Here is a 25,635-nt window from a genome sequence, read left to right as displayed (position 1 = left end):
CAGATTCATAAAAATCAATGTAGGGATACATCAAAGATGAAAAAGCAAGGGAACATGACACCTTAAAGGAACACAGTGACTCTCCAGTCACAGACCCTAATTATAAAGAAATATATAAAATGTCAGAAAAAGAATTGAAAATAATAATTAAGGAAACTCAGTGAGATACAAGAGAATACAGATAGACAATTTAATCAAATCAGGAAAACAACTCATAACTTGAATGAGAAATGTGGCAAAGAGATATCACAAAAAAAGAGCCAAACAGAAATCCTACAGCTTAAAAAGTCAATTAATAAAATATAAAAGGAACTAGCTGAGAGCTTCAACAACAGATTGACCAAACAGAAGAAAAAATACCTGAACTTGAAGGCAGGTCTTTTGAAAGAACACAGGCACAATAAATAGATGATAAAAAATGATGAAGAAAGTCTACAGAATTTATGAGGCATAGTTAACCAAATAAATATTTATATTATAGGAATTTCAGGAGGAGAAGAGAAAGGAAAAGGCATGGAAAGCATATTTAATAAACTAATAGCTGAAAATTTCCCAAGTCTTGGGAGAGAGATGAACATCCAGATCCAGGAAGCTCAAAAAAAAAAAAAAAAAAAAAAAAAAAAACCCAAATAGAATCAACCCCAAAAGTTATTTCCAAGGCACATTACAGTCAAATAGTCAAATGTCAAAGAAAAAGACAAACTTCTAAAAACAGGAAGAGAAAAGCCTGAAGTCACATATTAAAAAATCCACATTGGATGAAGAGTAGATTTCTTAGCACAAGCATTACAGGCCAGGGAGAATAGGATGATATATTGAAAGTACTAAAAGAAAAAAGCTGCAAGACAAGAATACTATACCCAGCAAAGCTACATTTCAGAAATGAAGGATAAATAAAATATTTCATGGACAAGAAAAAAATAAGGGAATTGATCACAACTAGACCTGCCAAACAAGAAATGCTCAAAGGAGTATTACATCTGGTAGTAAGAAGACTGAAACCAACATCAGGACAGCATGCAAAACTCTGAAACTCACTGTTAGACTTGATACACAAAGGACAAAGAGAAAGGAATCAAGTCTATCACTACAGAAAGCCACCTAATTGCAATAATTTAAAATAAGAGAGGAAGTAAGAAACAAAGGACATACAAAACAAGCAGAAAACAAGTAATTGCAAGAGTAAGTCCTCACCTATTAATAATAATCTTGAATGTAAATAGATTAAATTTCCCATTTGAAACATATAGACTGGTGAAATAGATTTTTTAAAAGACCCAAATATATGCTGCCTACAAGAAACTTACTTTACCTGTAAAGACACAGACTGAAAGTGAAGGGATTGAAAAAAGATAATCTGTATAAACAAAACCCTAAAGTGAGCAGGAATAGCTATACTCACATCAGAAAAACAGACTTAAGTTAAAAAATGTAAAAAGAGACACAAATTAACATTATGAAATAATAAAGGGATCAATTCAGAAAGAAATTATTACAATTGGAATATATATATATATATATATATATATATCCAACATCAGAGCACACAGATATAAAAAGCAAATATTATTAGGCCTAAAGGGAGAGATAGACCACAATACATTAGTAGTTGGAGATTTCAACACCCTACTCTCAGCATTGGACAGATTGTTTAGAGTGAAAATCAACAAAGAAACATTGGATTTGAACTGCTCCACAGACCAGACACCTACAGAACATTTTATCCACCAGCTGCAGGATACAAATTGTCATCATCAGGAAATGAAATACTTTTCAGAATTGGCCATATTGTTTCTGTTAGGACAATAAACAAGTCTCAAAAAATTTTAAAAAATATCAAAATTATATCAAGTACCTTATAATACCACAATGGAATAAACTTAGAAATCAATAACAAGAGAAACATTTGAAAGCATACACTGCATGGAAATTAAACAGCACATTTCTGAATAATCAATGGGTAAAGATGAAATTAAGAATAAAATTTAAATCTTTCTTAAATGAAAATGAAAACACAAAATACCAAAACCTATGGGACAGAGCAAAAGCAGAATTAAGAGGCAAGTTTATATCAGTAAACCCCTATATGAAAAAACAAGAAAGATTTCCCGGCCTCAAATAAACCAATTAACAGTGCAGCTCAAGGAACTAAAAAAGGAAAAACAAACCAAACCAAAAATTAGTAAAAGAGAAAAATAATAAATATCAGAGCAGAAATAAATGAAATTAACACTAAAATAATAACACAAGAGATCAATGAAATAAAAAGTTGCTTTTCTGAAATGATAAGCCAAATGAACAAACCCTTAGCTAGACTAAGAAAAGAAGGGAGAATACCCAAATAAATAAAATCAGAAATGAGAAACATACACAATGACAGTAGCAGTAGTAGCAACATTACAATGGTTACTAAAAAAATACAAAAGATCATTAAAGATTGCTATGAACAAGTATACACCAATAAATATGAAAACCTCGATAAAGTCCTAGACAAATACAACCCACCAAGACTGAACCAAGAATAAATAGAAAATCTGAATAGACCAATAATAAGTGGCAAGTTTGAACAGGTAATTGAAAATCTCCCAACAAAGAAAAGCCCAGGACCAGAGGGCTTCACTGCTGAATTCTACAGAACCTTTGAAAAATAATTAAATACCAATTCTTCTCAAACTATTCTAAAAATAGAAGCAGAAGGAACTCTTTCGAACTCATTCTCATAGGCCAGCATTGCTCAGATACCAGACAAGGACATAGCAAAAAAAAGAAAACATAGGCCAATATCCCTGATGAAGATAGATGCAGAAATCCACAACAAAATACTAGCAATCCAAAACCAATAAGACATCAAAGAGATAATACATGAGAATTAAGTGGGATTTATCTGAGAAAAGCAAGAATGTTTTAACATATGCAAATTAGTAAACATGATACATTAAAGCAACAGAATGAAGGACAAAATTCATATGAGCATGTCAATAAATATAGAAACAACATTTGGTAAAATTCAACATGCCTTCATGATAAAAACTCTCAATAAATTAGGTATAGAAGGAAAGTACCTCAACGCAATAAAGGCCATATATGACAAACCTTCAGCTAATATCTGGATTGAGGAAAAGCTGAAAGCTTTTTCGCAAGAACTGGAATGTTACAATAATTCCCACCATCACCACTATTACATAACATAGTATTGAAAGTTCAAACCAGAGCAATTAGGCAAGAGGAGGAAATGAAGGGCGTCCAAATTTGAAAAGAGGAAGTCAAACTGTCCATGTTTTTAAATGACATATTATATATAGAAAAACTGGCCAGGTGCAGTAGCTCGTGCCCATAATCCCAGCACATTGGGAGGCTGAGGCAGGTGGATCATGAGGTCAGGATATTGAGAACATCTTGGCCAACACGGTGAAACCCTGTCTCTACTAAAATGCAAAAAATTAGCCAGGCATGGTGGTGCATGCCTGTAGTCCCAGCTACTCGAGAGGCTGAGGCAGGGGAATTGCTGGAACCGGGAGGCAGAGCTTGCAGTGAGCAGAGATCACGCCACTGCAGTCCAGCTTGTTGACAGAGCAAGACTCTGTCTCCACACCCTCCCCCCGACCTAAAAAAAAACTTTAAGAACTGTTAAACAAATTCAGCAAAGTTGAAAGATACAAAATCAACCAACAAAAATCAGTAGCATTTCTATCCACTAGCAATAAACTACCGGAAAAAAAAAATCAAGAAGGCCATTCCATTTACAAAAACTACAAAACAAAACAAAACCCTAGGAATAAATTTAACTGAGGTGGCAAAAGGCCTCTACAGGGAAAACCACAAAACACTAATGAGATAAACTGAAAAGGATACAAACCAATGGAAAAACACCCCAAGCTCATGGATGTGAATAATCAATATTGTTAAAATGACCTTACTAACTAAAGCAATCTAAAGATTCAATGCAATTACTATCAAAATACCAATGCAGTTCTAGGCACAGTGGCCCATACTTGCAACTCCAACACTTTGGGTGAGTGGGTCAGAATGATAACTTGAGTCCAGGAGTTCAAGAGCATCCTGGGCAACATAATGCCCATCTATGCAAGAAAATAAAAAAATAGCTGAGTATGGTGGCACATGCCTGTAGTACTAGCTACTTGGGAGGCTAAGGTAGGAATATTGCTTGAGTCCAGGAGTTTGAGGCTATAGTGAGCCATAACTGAGCCATGATCACACTTCTGCCTGACTAAGACCTTGTCTCTAAAAATTAAAAAAAAAAAAAAAAATAACACAGCCAACAACAATGCCGTCATTCACAGAAATAGAAAAAAAATTTAAATTTGGAACCACAAAACATCCTGCATAGCCAAAGTAAGCCTAATCAAAAAAGAACAAAGCTGGCAGCATCAAACTACCAGACTTCAAAATATAATACAAAGTTATAGTAACCAAAGCAGCATGGTACTGGGGGAAAAAAACAGGCAAATAGACCAACGGAACAGAATAGAGAACCTGTAAATTAGTGCACGTATCTATAGCCAACTGATTTTTGACAAAGATGCCAAGAACATTCACTGGAGAAAGGACAGTTTCTTAAATGATGCTGGGAAAACTGGATATCCACATGTAGAAGACTGATGCTATTAGGCTGGTGCAAAGGTAACTGGTTTTTGCCATTTGAAAGTAATGGCAAAAACTGCAGTTACTTTTGTATCAACCTAATAGATGCCCCCTTTCACCTCTCATTCTATACAAAAATCAACTCAACATGGATTAAATTCCTAAATGTAAGTCCAAAAATGGTAAAACTGCAAGAAGTAAACATGGAGGAAGTGCTTGAGGACATTGGTTTGGGAAAAGATTTTATGAACAAGACATCAAAAGCACAGGAAACAAAATAAAAAATAAAGGGGATTATATCAAACCAAAAAGCTGCAGAGCCAATGAAGCAATCTATATAGTGAAAAGACAACCACAAAATGGGAGAATATGTTTGCCAAGTACTCATTTGACAGGGCATTAACATCCAGAATATATAAGAAACTCAAACAAAAAAATACCAAAAAAATTTGATTAAAATATGAGCGAGTGATAAAACAGATATTTCTGAAAAGAAGACATATAAATGGCAAACACATAGATGGAAAAATGCTCCACATCACTAATCATCAGAGAAATGCAACTCAAACCATAATGAGGTATCATCTCACACCAGTTGGGATGGTTATTAAATGAAAAAAAATTACTGGTGAGGATGCAGAGAAAAAGGTACACTTACACATTGTTCGTGGGACTATAAACAGTAAAGCCACTATGGAGAACAGTATAAAAAGGTTATTCAAAACACAGCAAATACAACTACAATATGATCCCACTAGGTATTATTGAAAGGAAAGAAAAACAAAAGCTCAGTATCCTGGGAAAACATTACCTTGACCACTCAGAGAAGCCATGCCTCTCCAGTGCCTAAGTTGAAACTGCCCTACATCCCAGGAAATGATGCCTTGACCAGCCAGGGTGGTCACACACCCCAGTACCTAAGCTGATATGACACTCTGCATTCCAGGGAAATGGGGCCTGGGCTGCCTAGAACAGTCATGTCCCACAGGCCTGAGCTGAAGTGGCACATTGCCCCTGGGAAGTCAATGCCCTGGCCAAGCTGAACAGCTGCATATTCCAAGGCTGAGCTGATAGAGTATCCTGCCGCCCAGGCAAGAGAGAAGTGGCTGAACTGAAATACTCCACCCTATATGCCAAATACCTCTAGTACCTTCCTTCCCTGGAGCCAGACTAGTTCCCTATTCTGGGCTTCTGAGATACCTCTCTCCCTGGGGAGTACAGTCATTGATGTACCCACTCCCCCTGGCCCAAACTAGATCTGTGCTTTGCCATTCTGGGATACTTGCTGTTGCTACACATGGCTGCAAAGAGTCTAGAATGCTGCTAAGCCCCACCATTCCAGGGTCTATGGTCACTACTGCAAAGTGCCTCATCTCCTGGGAGATGCCACTGGGTCTATTTGGCTCAGTTTCTCAAATTGCATCCATACCCTTCTCCCCCATGCCCATACCTCCAGATTACCCCTTCTTCTGAGGGGCCAGGGTAGTACTGTACCCTGCTCCTCAGGGGCATAATCACCACTACAACGTGGCACCTTGAACCCAAGCTGCTAGGGGGTGCCTCAGAGTCACACATCTTGGCTTCATGGGAAACCTACATCTAATCCTGCCAAGGAGAGCAAACTTGCACCTCAAGACCCAGGTGCCATAATAGGTATGCAAGACCATAAGTCTGGGACCCTGCCCCCATAGCTGCTGTGAACATCTAAGTATATGCTGCTGATATGAAGCACACCTGACCTGCAAAGACAAATATAAACTGAAAGTGAAGGGTTGGATAAAAGTGATTCTGAGCAAAAGGAAATCAAAAGTGACCAGGAGTAGCTACTATAATTATATCAGATAAAGGAGACTATGGGTCAAAAACTGTAAAAAGAGACAAAAAGGGATATTATATAATGATAAAGGGATCAATTCAGCAAGAGGATATGGTTCTAAATATATATATATTTAGATATAGCTATAAATAAATACATATATCTATAATATATATAAATATATATACATATATATTTATATATAACTACATATAAATATATATATATATCTCCAAACCTGGAGCACTCAGATGTATAAAGCAAATGTTATTAATCCTAAAGGAAGAGATAGCCTCTAACACAGTAATAGCTGGGGACTTCAACGCCCCACTGTCAGCACTGGAGAGATCATCTGGACAGAAAATCAACATTATGAACATTAAATTTAAATTGCAATTCAGACCAAATGGACTTAACAGACATTTACAGAATGTTTCATCCAACAGCTGCAGAATATACATCTTCAGCAACCCTGAGCAAAAAGAATAAAGCTGAAGGCATCACACTACAGGACTTAAAAATATACTACAAAGCTGTAGTAATACAAACAATGTGCTATGGGCATGAAAACCAACACATATGCTGTTGGTACAGAAAAGAAATAAACCTACATATTTACGGTGAACTGATTTTCAACAAAGACATCATGAACATTCATTGGGGAAAGGAAAATCTCTTCAATGAGTTGTGCTGGGACAACTGGATATTCACATGCAGAAAATGAAACTGGATATCTATATTTCACCATATACAAAAGTCAACTCAAAATGGATTAAAGACTAAAATGTAATATCTGAAACTATATAAAACTTCTGGAAGAAAACATTGGGAAATTCTTCAGAAAACTGATCTGTGTGAAGATTTTTATGGAGAAGACCTCAAAAGCACAGGAAATAAAAGGAAAAACAGACAAATGGCATTATGTTAAACTAAAAAGCATCTGTAGAGCAAAGGAAACAACAGAGTGAAGAGCCAACCTTCAGAATGGGAGAAAATATTTGGAAACTACTCATCAAACAAAGGATTAATATCCAGAATACACAAGGAATTCAAACAACTCAACAGCAAAATTAATAATCAAATTTAAAAATGATCATATGGGTCAAACACACATCTCCCAAAAGAAGACATACAAATGGTCAATAGGCATATGAAAAAAATGTTCAACATCACTAATTATCAGAAAAATGCAAATCAAAGCCACGATAAGGTCTCATCTCACCCCAGTGAGGATGGCTATTGTAAAAAAAACAACAACAGAAACCCACCAAAAACATAAACAAATACTGGCAAGGATGTAGAGATAGGGGAACTCCTCTACACTGTTGGTGGGAATAGAAGTTAGTACAGCCATTATGTAAAATAGTATGAGTATGAGATTCCTCTAAAAACTAAAAGTAGAGCTTCCATATGATCCAGCAATTTTACTAATGGGTATGTGTTCAAATGCAAGGAGAGGCCCTAAATGCCCAGGAGGGTGGTACCAAGAGCTTTCAAAGGGAGGGAGGATTAATTTAAGTGTGGGAGGATTTGCTCTGTCTTCTGCCACTGTACCCTGGCTTGAGAAAATCATATTTTGGAAAAACCCTAAATTAAACCAGCTTAATATGAACTGAGTTTTTGCAATAACAAAGGATTCTTCTCTTTTCAAAGGAAGTCTTCATCAGTGCTGTAAATATGTCAAAGACCTATTTGCACTCTGATGTTTATTGTAGCACTATAAATAGCCAAGGTATGGAATCAACTTACATGTTCACAAAGAAATGAATAAAGAAAATGCTATATATATTATATATAATATATATACGTATGTGACACACTCTCACAATGGAATACTATTTAGTGATGAAAGGGAGCAAAATTCTATCATTCACAGCAACATAGATAATCTTGGAGGATATTATGTTAAGTGAAATGTTAGGTGCAGAAAGGGAAATACTGCATGTTCTCACTCATATGTGGAAGCTAAAAAAGTCTGACCTCAAAGAAGCAGAGAGTAGAATAGTGGTTATTGGAGGCAGGGAAGTCTATGTGGGAGAGGGGATATCAAAAGATTGGTTAATAGATAGAAAAGTACAGCAAAATAGGAGGAATAAGTTCTAGTGTTCTATAGCACTATAGGGCAACTATAATTAACAACAATTTGCTGTGTATTTTCAAATATGTAAAAGAGCAGATTTTGAATGTTTCCAAAACAAAGAAATGATAAATATATGAGGTGTGAGATATGTTAATTACCCTGATTTGATCATTACCCAATGTATATATGTATCAAAATAGTACACTATACTCAATTATTTTACAATTATTATGTGTTACAATTATAAAGATGCACAATTATGTGTCAATTAAAAATAATAAAGAAAAAACTGTGGAACAAGAACAAAAAGAAAAAATGGTAAGGCATGAAGAGTTTGTGTGTATGTGTGTGTGTTCACACGTGCATGGTGGGGCAAATATGGAAGATGAATAATCAGTTATGAATTTAGAAAATATTACTCTATGTTGAAAATGGATGAGGGAGAGGGAAGAGCATGCTGGTAAATGGGGACAGCACAAGTTGAAGGCTGTTGCAGTTACACAAGTGCTCTGGTTTAAATGTTTTTTTCCTCCCCAAATTTCCTGTTAAAACTCAATCTCCACTCCAACATTGGGAAATGTGGCCTTTTGAGAGTGGTTTAGGGTTCACACCACAAGGGCCCCATCCTCATGAATAGATTAGTGTTGCCATTAAAAAGGGCTTTTGGGAGTGGGTTCTCTCTCTTCTGCTCTTCTGCCATGTAGGGACATGTTTGTCCCCTTTTGCCCTTCCACCTTCCACCATGTGAGGACTCAGCAAGAAATCCCTCACCGGATGCTGGAAGCTTGATTTTGGAGTTTCAAGTCTTCATAACTGTAAGAAAATAAATTTCTGTTCCTTGTAAATTATCTAGTCTGCAGTATTTTGTTATAGCAGCACAAATGGACTAAGAAAGCACAAATGGACTATACCAAGGAAAGATTGTGGTAGCTGGAGAAAGAGATGGGTGGATAGGTTAGACGTGTAACAAGGAGGTAAAAACAACAGGACTTGGTGTTGTACTTTAGTACAGAGTTTCTACATTCTGATCTTGGCTTTAAAGAATAATCAAGGGATCAGAGAAACTGTAAATTCTGAGTATAATCTGATAAATGTGCTGTTATTGTTAGGAATACAGGGTTATGGTTTGGAAGAACTTGGAAAGTTCTGGAAAAGCTCTGTAGAAAAGTAAGCATTTCATCTGGTCCCTGAATAACAAGCAGGATTTTATGAAGTGAAATTTTAGACAGAGGGACAACATCTACATAAGAGCAGTGTGAAAGCATATTTTGTTCATTTGTTTATTTGTTGATTAATTCCCCTGCTATTATTTTTGATCCCTTTATGTGCCAGACAGTGCCCAAAGAACAAGCCGCCACATTCTAAATATGCAATATGATGTCTGGTAATAATGTGCTTGGGAAATAGAAAATTTTTCCACCTGGTGAGAGTGTAAGGTACACAGTGCATATGGTGGGAGATAAAGTGTTTTGATTTCTGTGCCAGGAACTTATGACTTAAGTCTGTAGCGAGGAGGATCCCTAGAAGTTCTTCTGCAAGAGAATTTAAACAGGGCAAGTCTGGCAGCAGAGTGGCAGGAAGATTGGAGCTGGGATAGGCATGGAAGCTTCATACAGTAGGTTATGTAAGTGATGATGAGGCTTTGGGTCTAATAGCAACAGGAATGAGAAGAAGACTGGATATCAGAGTACATCTGAGAGGCAGTCAGTAGGACTGGAAGAGCACCTTGGCATAACGGATAGAGAATGCACCTGAGTCAAGGGAGACTGGATTTTCCTGGTTTGGGAACCTGGGCAGATGGTGACATGATTCACTGGGCAATATGGGAAGATGAGAAATTTAAAAATAAAGATAAGCTAGTTCTGAATATGTTGAATTCCAGGTATTTGCAGTTCACTCAGATGTAGATGTTTAGGCATCTTTCCAATTCAAAACAAGAATTATGGCCTCAGAAGAGAGGTGGAGGTTGCAGATGAAAGTTTAGGAACTCTGGTAATAAGACATTATCTGACAACTGGTCATTCAAGGGTGGAGCTATAAGAAAAGAAAATGGCTGAAAAATAGAGCCCTAGAATACCTAAATTTTTGAAGGGCAGTTGAAGAACAAGAGAGATGAAGAGAACTGGATATGGAGCAATCTGGGAGGTTAATAGGGAGGCAGGAGAGTGTGGTATCCCAGAAGTTAAGTGGGGAAAGGGCGTTGAGAAGAATGACATTAATGGTTAATGGAATTTAAAGACTACATATAAGGTAAATAGAAGAGGATAAAGTAGAAGTCGTTGGATCTTGTAGCTATGGTATTTTTGGGATCTTTGACAGAATAATTTAATAGTGTTGAAGAATTTTTGGCCAAATAGCGAGTGGGCAGGCTAAGAAGTGATTGAAAAGAAAGGATAGAGAGGCAGTGAATGTAGGCAACTCTTTCAACACAATGGTCTTGATGGGGAGGAGAGAAAAATGTAGCAGAATAGGAAGGTGGAATTTATACAGAACACTTTTCTTTTATTCTTTCCAATATGGATAGGTGAAAGTTGGTCACATGTGCAGAATGAATGAAAAGGACTTTGTGATTTGTGGAGAGGGAGATACTGAAGAAAAGACCAATATTTATTAAGTTCAGGAAACTGATTAACAACTGGAAGAACACAAGTGAAGGAGATAGGTCTGGAAAGGAGATGAGAACTTCTTGGTGACCAAGAGTGTAAGGTGAGACAATGGACAAAGGTGAGCATGGAGACTGAGGAATACCCAAGTCTCCTCACGTTGAGTTCAGTGCTGGGCCCTCTGCTAGAAAATGCTTTGAAGCCTTATGATATAGAAAGGGTGAAAAAAATAAGATCAATTTTATTTTGGCATATCACTGTGTAAGTTCAGGCTGATTAATGAAGACACGAGGTAAAAATGTACAAGCTGTGCCTGGGCAAGTTGAGTTACTGAGCCAGCTGCTGTATCTCTTGGATTGTTGCTATGTCAGCTCAGCTCAACCATTCGTATCGCCACAGGAAGGTCTTGCCTGATGCTGAATACCCAGTGAGGGGTCATTCACACTTGCTGGATTAAACTTGATTAAAGTAGCTTATTTGTGACATCTGAAATGCCTGTCTTTAGAATTCTATTTAATTATAGTGATATTTAGGGACACAGAGATATCCAATAGTCATTTAGTCTATGTTAGCTCCAGGCAAGGGAATGGTGAATTCATCCAGGAATATATCTTGAGCACAAAGCTCTCCAACTCTACTGTTTCCCTGGTTTCCTTGGTGAACTCTGTTCAGGGTAGTGTCCCCATCTTCTAATCCCTGTGATAGTTGAATGTCCTCAATGAGGTAAACCCAGAAGATTACAGGTCTTAAATTGGGCTCTCCTCCGACATGGGGATAGAAATTGGAAATCACGTAAGCCCCTTTTAAAAACTCCTCTCTTAATACACAGATGAGGAAACCAGGGCCCTGAAAGATAAAATGCTTTAATCAAGGTTTTTCAGTAATTTTATATTAAAACTAACACTGATTCTGACCACCCTCCTTTAAGCAGGTGGCTTAATTGCTGGAACATAATGACATCTTCTATACTTTGTGATTCTTTTGTTAATGGATTCCTTTCTTGCTTCCTCAAACTTCAGGAAGTACTATTCTTAAAGGGATATAAAAGAACCAAAAAGATAAAGTTATTGGCTTCAAGAAAGAAACACATGAACTAAAGGTTTTCTTTCTTGCCTTGCTTTCATTCCCTTCTGTATATACTCTGTCTGTTCATTGCTATACTTACTGGCACTAAAGTCCTGAATCCTGGCTGTCTCACTGAAAAGAAGAACATATTTCCCTGGCCCTGAATGCCCAGGAGGTGGTACCAAGAGCTTTCAAAGGGAGGGAGGATTACTTTAAGCGTTGGAGGATTTGCTCTTTTACTACTGCACCCCACTTTGAGAAAACCATGTCTTGGAAAAACTCTAAATTAAACTAGCCCAATGTGAACTGAATGTTTGCAGTAACAAAAATTCTTCTCTTTTCAAAGGAAATCTTAATCAGTAAACTTTCCTAGTACTTTGAAATGTTTATATATCAATTACTACTTGCCTGCATGCATACTTTGGAAACAAGAAGTCTAGGGAATCTCTAAGCATAGATGTTAAGTCCTGATGTCAAATAAAAATTAATCATAAATAGTAGAAAGTATCTCTGAAAGAGAGTGGATGTCTGCAGAAAAAAAGAGGCTTTGTTTTAGAAAATTCCATTCACAGGTACTCTGGGAGCAGCCCCTTATTTGAGAAATGATGAAAATTGCTTGGATTGCTCTTTTGCTCATTTCAGTGGCCTCACTGAAAGACTCCACACTATCATTTAGGAAACATGGTAACACAATAAAATGTGAGAAGTTGCAGAAAGTTTGGCAGGCCATGTCAGTTCGGCTACTAACTGCAGATAGTCATACTAGATGTGGTCTGAGGTTACTCCCTATAGCCCCCTTGAGGCATTCACTCACAGCAGTGAATACATACATTTTCTCCAGGTCCACAAATCCTGAAAATGCACCTTTTTGGATGACTCGAAGCTTGGTGAGGACAAACCTCCTGCAAAGAGAGTAGAAATAAAATATCACAACCTATCCATTAATGAGTAATTGAGTTGCTAATGTATTCATATCAGCAAACAGCTAACATATACTAAGTGCTTGCCATAAAGTAATGTTGAAATTGCTTTTATATTCTCTGTTTTCATCCTGTCTACAAGTAGTGATACTGACACCATTAGTCTTTCCATTTTGCATAAGGAAACTAGAGTTTAGGGAGAACAAAAAACTTACCCAGGGTCACATGGCTGATACACGACAGAGATGGCATATGAACCTTGCTTGTTCCCACTACCCTATGTTGCCTTCTGTAGCCCTGTGTGAGACCTGTTCTCTTTCTCTACTCCAACCCCCATTACCTCTTCCTTTATTGTCATTCTTAGCTGCCTTTGCCTCCTATTCCAAGATGAAAATAAAACCAATAGAAGAAAATGTCCGTATGCTCTCACAGGGCTCACTGCCTGATCAACCTGCCTGCACCTGTACTTTATACACATTGCCTTCTCTCCTGGTACTGTGAGTGAACTGTCCAGGGTCCTAAGAATAGCTTCTCCAATATACACTAGGTCTCGTTGTTCCCTCTCTGCTAGTCCCAGTAACCACTATGACAATTTTCCACTTTCTTAGACACATTTCAGTCACCTTTTTCCTCTTCTTTCCTGAATTCTGCTTACTGATATAAAAACATGCCATAATGTATCTCATCTAAAACAACTCTTCTCTTAACCTCAGCTGCCTTCAGCTTTTGCCATTTTCTTCTGCTCGAAATATTTGTCTCACGCTTGCCTCACAGTTCCTTCCAATGGCTCTTCATCTCACTAGGGGAAAAATCAAAGTTGTTTACAAAGGCCTTCAGTGCCCTACAAGAGCTTTCTGCTCTTTATTTCCATAGACCCTGTATTCTCAATTTTGACAACTACCCTTTGATCATCCTGGTCTTGTCACAGTATCCTCTAGCAATTCCTTGGACAAGCCAGGTTTCTTCTGGCTTAATGTTTCCACATTTGAGGTTCTCTCTGTTTGAAACATTTCTCTCCCAGATATCCTCATGGCTTGTTATCTCAGACCCCCATTTGCTCAAATGTTACCATCTTAGTGAAGCTTTCCCTAACCACCTATTTAAAAGGATAATCTCCCAAACTTGGCCCAGACGCTCTTTCCTGCTGCTTAAATTTTTCTTCATAGCAATTCTGACATGTTATATCTTCATTTATCTATTTGTGTATCCATTTATTTGTTTCTTCCTCATAACTAGAATTCAAGCTCCATGAGGGCAAAAATGTTTGCCTGATTTGTTATGATTGTATACCACGTGCCTAGGACAGTGTTTAACATGATAAGTAGTCAATAAATATTTGAATGACTGAATTAAATGGCTACTGAGCACTCTGAAACTGCTAGGTTTGAGGTTGAAGTTACAAGAGACCCTATGAAAATCTTTGCAATAAGAATATTATTTTTTCCCCAGCCTTCTTCTCTCTGGCTTTTTCTTGCTTTGTAACTGATTAATAGGGATTTGGTTTTCTTTCTTCTTTAACACGTCCTTTTACAAGGCAGTCTGTGAGCAGGAATTGTAATCAAACACCATGGACTTGGATAGTTTCATAAATATTTTATTGCTTTAACCTTCTATTATTTATTGGTGTTAGTGAAATTTCTGTTTCAGATAGAGCTGCTACTCAGGCAATCAGGTCTTTTCTTTCACCTTGTTTGTGCTTGGCTGCTAGGTGTACCAACCCTATGGTGAAGACTCATGAGAGAGAACCCTGTGTGCTGTTGCTGCCCTAGAGAAGTTTATATACTTGCTGGGAAGGCAATACCAGAAACCTTGAAATTGCCAGAGAACAGTTGAAGGCTATAGTTGATATGATAGCAATAAATGCTTTACAAGGATTAAGATGGGAAAGATTCCAAAGTACACAAATATATAACAGAAATATTGTCAAGAGTAGATGAATTTTGAACCCAAGCCTCAAAAATATTAGATCATACTAAATGCATTGTCTTTATTAAGCCATTTAAATGAAAGGTGATTTAATTTAAGATCACAGATTATCTACTTCTAGAATATCCATCTAAAATTCATAAAAGTTAGCTCAACACCCTACCTTAATTGTACTCACTTAACCTTAGTTAATACTTACAAGTTCCTTTTGTTCCTATTTAACACAAGACAGAAGAATGATGAAAATAAACCAATAAATGAAGATAATAAAATTGTTTTAAACTACTCAACACTCTAAAAGTTTCAAGAAAATTGAAACATTAAAGTAAAATATTAACGAGATGCATGGAGAGTGAGGTCTTGAATAACGAACTCTTCTATTTAATAACATCAACTAGAAAGCATTTTTTGATTCAGCCCCAGTAGTGTGCAAGTTTTTCTAAAATTTTGAAGGACTATGTCTGTATTAAGTGGTTCAAACTTATTAACATAATTAAATATTTTTGACGCTTAAAATCTTCATTGACCTCTATTTCCTCAAATGTTATAAACAAGATAATCTGAAGATATTTTCAAGAAAAATTACCCAGAAGACTTCTATAAAACATTACAAATATTATTTTAAATGCATAGTAGAGCTTGCAAGGATATGAGAAATCCTCAGGGGCTCAAAGTAAAGCAGCTGAATACCAGATGGAACCCTGAGCAGTGTGAATGCAAACCAGAATTCTAAGAGGGTAAACTAAAACCAAGGCATCACGTGGCAACGGATGAAGGATGAGGAAGGGAAGGGAGATGCTAGGCTCTTTTCAACAATCAACTCTTGTGAAAACTAATAGAGTGGGAATTCACTCATTACCACAAGGATGGCACCAAGCCGCTCATGAGGGGTCTGCCCCCATGACACAGTCACTTCCCACTAGGTCACATCTCCAACACTGGATATTAAATTTCAACATGAGATTTGCAGGAAACAAATATAAGTGGGTTGTCATAATGGCTGACAATCCCACCAAGTCAATAAAAAACACCAAAAACATATTGACCAAGAACTAGGTTACAAAGAAAATTAGTAATGAAAAATTACTTTCTTTGATGATGATGCAATTAAATTACTTAGAAATCAGTAATAAATATAATTAACTCTCCTCCCCCAATACACATACACCCATGTGGAAAAACCAAAACCAAAAGCAAAGCAAACCACCCATCCACCCAACCAACCAGCCAAACAAGCACCCTTTGAAGTCATACATGGGTCAAAGAAGAAATCACAATTATAATTAGCAATTATTTGGATTGACCTATAATGAAAATGCAACATATCAAACTCATTGGATATAGGTAAATTGCTACCTGTAGCAGAAATTTATAGACTTAAGTTATTGTACCAGAAAAGGAAACAAAAAATTAGATTAAAAATTAATGAGCTAAGCTTCCAATACAATAAACTACTAAAAGAAAAACAGAATTGTGGAAACAGAAAATTATGAACCTAATAATTTTTATTCCATTTTTTGCTAGAACTTAAAGTGAAACTTGAAAGTTGTTTAATAAGAAACATCGGTAAAATGAAAGACTGTTGATAGAGATGTTTGAGAAGGTAAACACTAAGGTAGACATTATAATTTCTTATTAGATAAAGCTTAAGTTTAATCTACACTAATCTATTTTGCAATTATAAGGTTAAGTTTCTCTTTGAGTTTATTGTTAACATGGGTAAGGAGCTTTCTACTAGTAGCAAAAGGTTTACTAAAATGGTTTCGTGGACTCTTGATTTATAATTTTAACACTGAAAATGATTGTTACAGAGAACTACACCTATTTGAATGTTTACTGAAGAAAACTGGATTTACCACTTAACATTGTAAACTTTGCTTATTATAGAAGGCTTATTTTAACCAGCAACCATCTGACAATTCATTTTGACCTTGTTGATCCAGTTCTAATTAACAAATTCAAAAGGTATGTGCACACTTCCTTTAAATCAGAAGCACAGGTAGAGGCACTATATTTGATAAATTTTCATTTTAGAAATAAAGTGAGAGTATAATAAAGTTTAGAATATTTTGCACCACAATTAACATCTTATTGATGCTTTCACATTTCCCTCTCAGAAGTAGAACAAGACAAGGATGCCCACTCATCACTTTTATTCGTAATTGTACTGGAAGTTCTAGCCAGAGCAATTAGGCAAGAGAAAGAAATAAAGGTCATCCAAATTGGAAAAGAGGAAGGCAAATTGACCATACTTGCAGATTACATGATCTTATATGCCGAAAAACCTAAATACTCTACCGACAAACTCTTAGAACTGATAAATGAATTAAGTAAAGTTGTGGGATAAATTAATATACAAAACCAGTAGGATTTCAATACATAAACAACATGCTGGCTGAAAGAGAAATCACGAAGGCAATCTCTTTTACAATAGTTACAAAAAATACCCAGGAATAAATCTAACCAAGGACGTGAAAGACCTCCACAAGCGAAACTACAGAACACTAATTAAAGAAATTAAAGAAGATGCAAATGTAAAGACATCCCATACTCATGGATCAGAATAATTAATATTGTTAAAATAACTATACTACCTAAGGCAATCTACGGATTCAATGCAATCCCTATCAAAATGGCAATGACATTCTTTATAGAAATAAAAAAACTGTGAGACATGCAGATGCCCACACTTCAGATAGCTGCTATGTGTTCAAAATAGTATTTCTGTGGCAGTTTCCTCCACAGTCACTTCTATTCACCACATTCTTTATTATTATTATTATTATTATTATTATACTTTAAGTTTTAGGGTACATGTGCACAATGTGCAGGTTTGTTACATATGTATCCATGTGCCATGTTGGTGTGCTGCACCCATTAACTCGTCATTTAGCATTAGGTATATCTCCTAATGCTGTCCCTCCCCCCTCCCCCCACCCCATACAGTGCATCACATAAAGTAGAGCTATTATGATGCCCCAATCCCCCCCCAAAACAGTAACTTATGGTAAAATGTGACTAACGAAGAAAAGTATGTAATATAGTCTAGAAAATTTTCCATTAAAATTGTTATGAAATCCAGCAAAAAAGATTAACTGAAACATCTCAACAGCAAAAAAACAACAAATCACAACCAACAAAAAAGTTGATTAAGAAAATGAGCAAATGATCTGAATAGACATTTCCCAAAAGAAAACATATAAATGATCAACAAATATATAAAAACATGTTCCCTAATCATCAGGAAAATGCAAATTAAAACCACAATGAGATATTGTCTCACCCGTTAGGATGGCTATCCTCAAAAGGACAACAAAATAACATGTTGGTGAGGATGAAGAGAAAAGGGAACACATAAATACTGTTGTTGGGAAAATAAACTAGTACAGACACTATAAAAAACAGTATGAAGGTTCATAAAAAAATGCAAATACAGCTACCATATGATCCAGCAATCCTACTACTTGGAATTTGTCCCAGAGGAAAGGAAATTACTATATCAAAGAGACATCTACACTTCCATGTTTATTGCAGCACTACTCCAATAGCCAAGGTATGGAATCAACCTAGTTGTCCAACAACAGATGAATGGATAAAGCAAATTTGGTATATATACATAATGGAATACTGTTTAGCCATAGAATAAAATCCTTAGACAAAGAATAAAATCCTGTCATTTGCAGCAACATGGGTGGAATCGGAGGACATTATGTTAAATGAAACAAGCCAGGAACAGAAAGTTGAACACTGTATATTCTCACTAATATATGGAAGCTAGAAAAAGTTGGTCTCATAGAAGTAAGAAGTATAACAGAGGATACTAGAGGCTGGGAAGGGTATGGGGAAGAGAAGGATAAGGAGAGATTTGTTAAAGGATACAAAATTATAACTAGATAGGAAGAATAATCTCTAGTGTTCTAAATCACTGTAGGATGACTATAGTTAACAATAATATATAGTTTCAAATCAAAAAGAAGGACATTGACATTCTCAACACAAATAAATGGAAAATGTTTGAGATGATGGGTATGCTCATCACTCTGTTCTGATGCACTGAAACATCACTATGTTCCCCATAAATATGTACAATTATTATTTGTAAATTATAAAAAATTAAAAAATCACATTGCAAGATTTAAATTTGCCTTGAGAGAGGAAACCTAAAAGAGTGGAAAGAAAGAATAAAGAGAAGAATAAAAATTAATTAAAAATAACAATAAAGAGGATCAACAATACCAAAAGCTAATTCTTTGGAAAGATTAAGACTAGAAAGAATCTTTGTTCATAATCAACAAAGAATAAAAACTGAGAGAAAAAAAAAGCCCCCAAACAATTACAGGCGTGAAAGATGGCACTTAACTACAGATATGACATATTTAAATTAGAGAACTCTAAGGACAATTTTATAACATTCCTTCTTTTTTTTTCTTTTGAGACAGTCTTGCTCTGTCATCCATGCTGGAGTGCGGTGGCATAATCATGGCTTATTGCAGCCTTGACTTCCTGGGCTTAATTGATCCTGCCCCCTCAACCTCTCAAGTAGCTGAGACTACAGGCATGCATCACCACACCTGGCTGACTTTTGTTTTGTTTGGGTTTTTTTGGTAGAGGCAGGGTTTTGCCATGTTGCCCAGGCTGGTCTTCAACTCCTTGGCTAGAGTGATCCACCTGTATCAACTTCCCAAAGTGCTGGGATTACAGGCATGAGACACCACACCTAGACTAACAGTAGATTTGAAAAATCAGAAAACATAGGTAATTTTTACAGAAATATATTCTTACAAAAATTGATTCATGAAGATATAGAAAAGTGAATAGACCTATAATTATTAACAAATTGGGTTGGTAATTTAACAGCTGTCCACTAAAAAGTAAGGTCAGTACCATATGATGTTAGAAGTAAATTCCACCCCTTCAAAGGAACAAAAAAATCCCAATCTTATATCAACTATACCACAGACTAGTGTATTAGTCCATTTTCACACTGCTGATAAAGACATACCCAAGACTGAGCAATTTACAAAAGAAAGAGGTTTAATGGACTTAAATTTCCATATGGCTGGGGAGGCCTCACAATCATGGCAGAAGGCAAGGAGGAGCAAGTCATGTTCTACATGGATGGCAGCAGGCAAAGAAAGAGAGCTTGTGCAGGGGAACTCCTCTTTTTAAAATCATCAGATCTCATGAGACTTAGTCACTATCATGAGAACAGCATGGGAAAAACCTGCCCCCATGATTCAATTACCTCCCACTGGGTCCTTCCCATAACACATGGGAATTCAAGATAAGAGTTGGGTGGGGACACAGAGCCAAACCGTATCATTCTGCCCCTGGCCCCTCCCAAATCTCATGTCCTTACATTTCAAAACCAATTATGCCTTCCCTACAGTCTACCAAAAGTCTTAACTCATTTCAACATTAACCCAAAAGTCCACAGTCCAGAGTCTCATCTGAGACAAGGCCAGCCCCTTCTGCCTATTAGCCTGTAGAATCAAAAACAAGTTAGTTACTTCCTAGATACAATGGGGTAGAGGTATTGGGTAAAATACAGCCATTCCAAATGAGAGAAATTGGCCAAAACAAATTTGGCCAATTTTGGGCAATCCATGCAAGGTTGAAATCCAGTGGGACAGTCAAATCTTTAAAGCTCCAAAATGATCTCCTTTGACTCCATGTCTCACATCCAGGTCACAGTAATGCAAGAGGTGGGTTCCCGTGATCTTGGGCAGCTCCGCCCCTGTGGCTTTGCAGGGCCTCCCTCCCAGCTGTCTTCATGGGCTGGTGTTGAGTGTCTGGGCTTTTCCAGGCACATGGTACAAACTGTTGGTGGATCTACCATTCTGGGGTATGGAGGATGGTGGCCTTCCTCTCACAGCTCCCCTGGGCAGTGCTCCAGTAAGGAGTCTGTGTCAGGGTCCCACCACACATTTTGCTTCCATACTGCCCTAGCAGAGGTTCTCCATGAGGGTCTCTCCCCTGCAGCAGACTTCTGCCTGGGCATCCAGGTGTTTCCATACACCTTCTGAAATCTAGGTGGAGGTTTCCAAACCTCACTTCTTGACTTTTGTGTACCTGCAGGCTCAACACCACGTGGAAGCTGCCAAGGCTTGGGGCTTGCACCCTGTGAAGCTATGGCCCGAGCTCTATGTTGGCCCCTTTCAGCCACAGCTGGAGCAGCTGGAACACAGGGCACTAAGTCCCTAGGCTGCACACAGTATGGGGACTTTGGTCCTGGCCCATGAAACCACTTTTTCCTTCTAGGCCTCTGGGCGTGTGATGAGAGCAGCTGCTGTGAAGATCTCTAACATGCCCTGGAGACATTTCCCCCTGTTGTCTTGGGTATTAACATTCAGCTCCTTGTTACTTATGCAAATTTATGCAGCCAGCTTGACTATCTCCTCAGAAATTGGGATTTTCTTTTCTATCACATTGTCAGGCTGCAAACTTTCTGAACTTTTGGCTCTGATTATTTTATAAAACCGAATGTCTTTAACAGCACCCAAATCAAGTCTTGAGTGCTTTGCTGCTTAGAAATTTCTTCCACTAGATACCCTAAATCATCTCTCAAGTTCAAAGTTCCACAAATCTCTAGGGCAGGGGCAAAATGCCACCAGTCTTTTTGCTAAAACATAACAATAGTCACCTTTGTTCCAGTTCCCAACAAGTTCCTCATCTCCATCTGAGACCACCTCAGTCTAGACCTTATTGTTCATATCACTATCAGCATTTTTGTCAAAGCCATTCAACAAGTCTTTAGGAAGTTCCAAACTTTCCCACATTTTCCTGTCTTCTGCCTGTTTCCAACCTTTGCCTGTTACACAGTTCCAAAGTCATTTCCACATTTTCAGGTGTCTTTTCAGCAATGCCCCACTCTACTGGTACCAATTTACTGTTTTAGTCCATTTTCATGCTGCTGATAAAGACATTTCTGAGACTGGGCAATTTACAAAAGAAAGAGATTTAATGGACTTACAGTTCCATGTGGCTGAGGGGGCCTCACAATCATGGTGGAAAGCAAGGAGGAGCAAGTCACATCTTACATGGATGGCAGCAGGCAAAGAGAGAGCTTGTGCAGGGTAACTCCTCTTTTTAAAACCATCAGATCTCGTGAGACTTATTCACTATCATGAGAACAGCATGGGAAAGACCTGCCCCCATGATTCAATTACCTCCCACCAAGTCCGTCCCATACTAGCCAAATCATATCAGCTAGTGAAAGAAGTAATGCTCCCCAACCCTTTTTATGTGGTTGGTGTAACACTGGTAACAAAACTAGACAGGGACAATAAAAGAAAGGAAATAACATAGAGACAATGTGCATTTAGTAGAGTCTAAATAAGTAATACATTATTATCAGCTTGAATGTGTCACAGAATTCAAGAGTTGCTAAATATTAGACAACTCTTTCAAAGAAAATTTTCATATAAATAAAAGAGAAAAAGCCACATGATTTTCTTAATAGACATAGAAAATGTATTTGATAAAAATGGAAATCCATCATGATAAAAGTTTATGAGAAAAAAATTCTTAATCTGATAAGGGGTGATTCTATTACACACTAAAATAAATACACTGAATGGAGAAATTTTAGACACATTCCACTGAAAATTGGAATGAGACAACGATGCTGTTACCTCCTCTGTTTGATATTGTGCTGGATACCCTGGCCTACACAATAAGAATAGAGAAAGAAAAAGATACATCATTGGCTGGGCGTGGTGGCTCACGCTTGTAATCCCAGCACTTTGGGAGGCCGAGGTGGGCGGATCATGAGGTCAGGAGATCGAGACCATGGTGAAACTCCGTCTCTACTAAAAATACAAAAAAAATTAGCCAGGCGTGGTGGCGGGCGCCTGTAGTCCCAGCTACTCGGAGAGGCTGAGGCAGGAGAATGGCGTGAACCCTGGAGGCGGAGCTTGCAGTGAGCCGAGATTGAGCCACTGCACTCCAGCCTGGGCGACAGAGCGAGACTCCGTCTCAAAAAAAAAAAAAAAAAAAAGAAAAAGATACATCATAATTACTACACAATAAGAATAGTAAATGAAAAAGATATGTCAGAATTACTGATGGAAAACTATTATTACCCACAGAAAACATCATTGTTTACACACACACAGAAAGCCTACTCTGTAACCAATCTAAGACATCACTATGACAACTAATAAGAAAGTCTAGTCAGATAGCTGGGTATATGATTAGTGGACAAAAATAATCCCCCCATATTATTTTAAACTATATCAATTACAGTGACCACAAAAGTTATACTATATCAAGAAATTAGTCTAAGAAAAAAACAGGCTCAGGATTTAGGAGAAGTAATCAAATACTTAACTGAAAAAAATTAAAAACCCCAAACAAACAGAAATAAACATATTTATAAATGGGAAATTACAATATTGTGAAGATAATCAGTTTAATCCACATCAATATATAAATTGAATGCAAAACCCATCTAAAGCACAGTTGTTTTTTGTTTGTTTTTGTATGGGTATGTGGAAATTAACTGGCTGATTAATAGTTATATGGAAGAGCAAATTTTAAAGAAAAGCCAAAGCAATTTTAAAGAAGTAGAACAAGATTGAGGGGATTGGCATACCAGGAAATATGATTTTTCTAAAGGTAGAGTGATTAAAATATTGTGATATCGACGGGGATTTAAAAAAATAGACCAATGGAAGAAAATAAAGAGCACGGAAATAAACCACAAACAAAAGAATATGATAAATGACAGTATATCATCAAAAATCAGTGGTGGAAGATATGGACTAATCAATAAAGGATGCTAAGACTATTGATTTTCCTTGTGGAGTAACCTAAGACCTTTGCTTATTACCACATTAAATCTCAATTCCAATTTTACTAAAGATATAAATGGGAAAAATTAAGACTTTAAAACTTATAAATAAAACGTCTGTTCAGAAGACTTTTTTAAAAAAAGACACAAATTCTGCACTAAAATTGAAAAATTAATAAATTTAAGTACACTAGACTTAAAATTTCTGTAAAACAAAGATACATAAACTGAACTGTAGTTTATGTGTAAGCTTTAGACTGGAGAAAGATATTTGCAACACATGCAAGTGAAGTATATAAAGAAATTTGCTAAATAATAAGAGAAATACAAATAACCCAGTAGAAAAATTGGCAAAAGATATGAACAGGCAATTTATAGAAGAGAAAATGCAAACGAGCAATAAATATGTACAAAAAAAAAAGATGTTCATCTTCAATAGTAATCAAGAAGTGTAAACAATACTTTGACACCATTATTCACCATTATATTGGCGAACATTGAAAGGAAAATCTCACAGTATCCATGCTGGTGAGGCTGTGAACAGTAGGATATTTTCTACAGTCTTGATGGAGGGGTAATTTGCTACAACTGCTTTCAAGAGTGATTTGTCAATATGTATTAAAGTAGAAGATACAAAATGCCCTTGGACCCAGTTATTCCATGTCCTTCTCTCTGCCACATGTACACCTGGGGACAGACAAAACATTAATTACGGAAGCATCGTTACTATACCAAAAAACTGGTAACACCTTAAGTACCCTCAAATATGAACATAAATACAATTAATACACTGTGGTATATTGACACAATGCCAAATTTTAAAATGAAAAAGGAGTAAACTGAGCTGCATGCGACCAGCTGGAAAAATTTCCAAAATACAATATTGAGAGCAAAAACCAAAAAGTTGATAAGATGTATGTACAACATGAACAGAATGATATAATTTTTATAAAGGTTAACAACGTGCAAAATAATATAGTATGTTGTTTTGTATTAATCATGTCTTTTTATTTCGTATTTTTGATGCTTTGACATCTTCTGGCTTTGCTGACCCTGAAGAAACTAACCCCTCCCAGTGGTGTGGCTAATTCCCAGAGACAGCAAACAACTGGTCTGTGAATGTACCTTTCATATGCAAACCAACTAATCCAAAGTCTATAATCCCAGCCACCTCCTTTACAGGGTTCTTAACACTCTGGGCCATTATTCCCCCACCCTAATTACCTAGGCCCAGGTATCTGACAACTAGGCACATCCCCTACACTGCAGAGTTTGCCGAGAAGTTATTCAAACTAGCCAATCTTAACTGTTTACCTGGCCTCTGGCTGCCTGTTTCTATGGAAAGAAAATAAGAGTTTTACCCACATTTCTCCCTTACTTTCTCTGCCTTCTGATTGACCCTGCTGCTTCTTTGTGTTCCTCCTCCTGCCCCAGGCTGTGATTCCTTTCTCCTGGGATCTGTGAGTATAACAAATGATCTTTTCAATGGTAGTTGTCTCTTGATCTGTTGGCCTCACCATTATACAGGAATAGTAATAAAGACTAAATTTTAAAACAGGTTTAAAGATGCATATATATCTGTTAAAAAATTCTGGAGATGATCAACACCAATATCAGTATAGTCACTTCTTTGACAAGAAGAGAAGTACATAATTGTATCTAAAGTATCTTATATTAAAAAAAAAAAAAAACTAAGCAATTATGACCAAGTGTTAAGATTTGGCAAAGCTAAGTGATGTCTTATAGGCGTTTATGATAATATTCTCTATACTTCCTGATTGAAATATTTCATAATTAATTTTCAAGATTGAAGTTCTCACCAGGGCATA

The 25,635-nt window shown here is 36.8% G+C and overlaps 1 protein-coding gene across 3 annotated transcripts in view; it reads right to left on the bottom strand.

Moving 5' to 3' along the window:
- The window catches only part of FSHR (follicle stimulating hormone receptor), a 199,876-nt gene that overhangs the window by 94,684 nt on the left and 79,557 nt on the right, over window positions 1-25,635 (bottom strand). For all 3 annotated transcript variants that reach the window (XM_055242919.2, XM_055242920.2, XM_055242921.2), the window contains exon 2: window positions 12,997-13,068. In XM_055242919.2, the coding sequence (XP_055098894.1) occupies window positions 12,997-13,068 (72 nt within the window). The remainder of the gene's footprint in view (window positions 1-12,996; window positions 13,069-25,635) is intronic.

Source organism: Symphalangus syndactylus, chromosome 14 (genome assembly GCF_028878055.3).
Source record: "Symphalangus syndactylus isolate Jambi chromosome 14, NHGRI_mSymSyn1-v2.1_pri, whole genome shotgun sequence".
In the NCBI taxonomy this organism is placed as follows: domain Eukaryota; kingdom Metazoa; phylum Chordata; class Mammalia; order Primates; family Hylobatidae; genus Symphalangus; species Symphalangus syndactylus.
The sequence above is the reverse complement of the archived record's forward strand: the minus strand, read 5'-3'. Positions and strand labels throughout refer to the sequence as shown.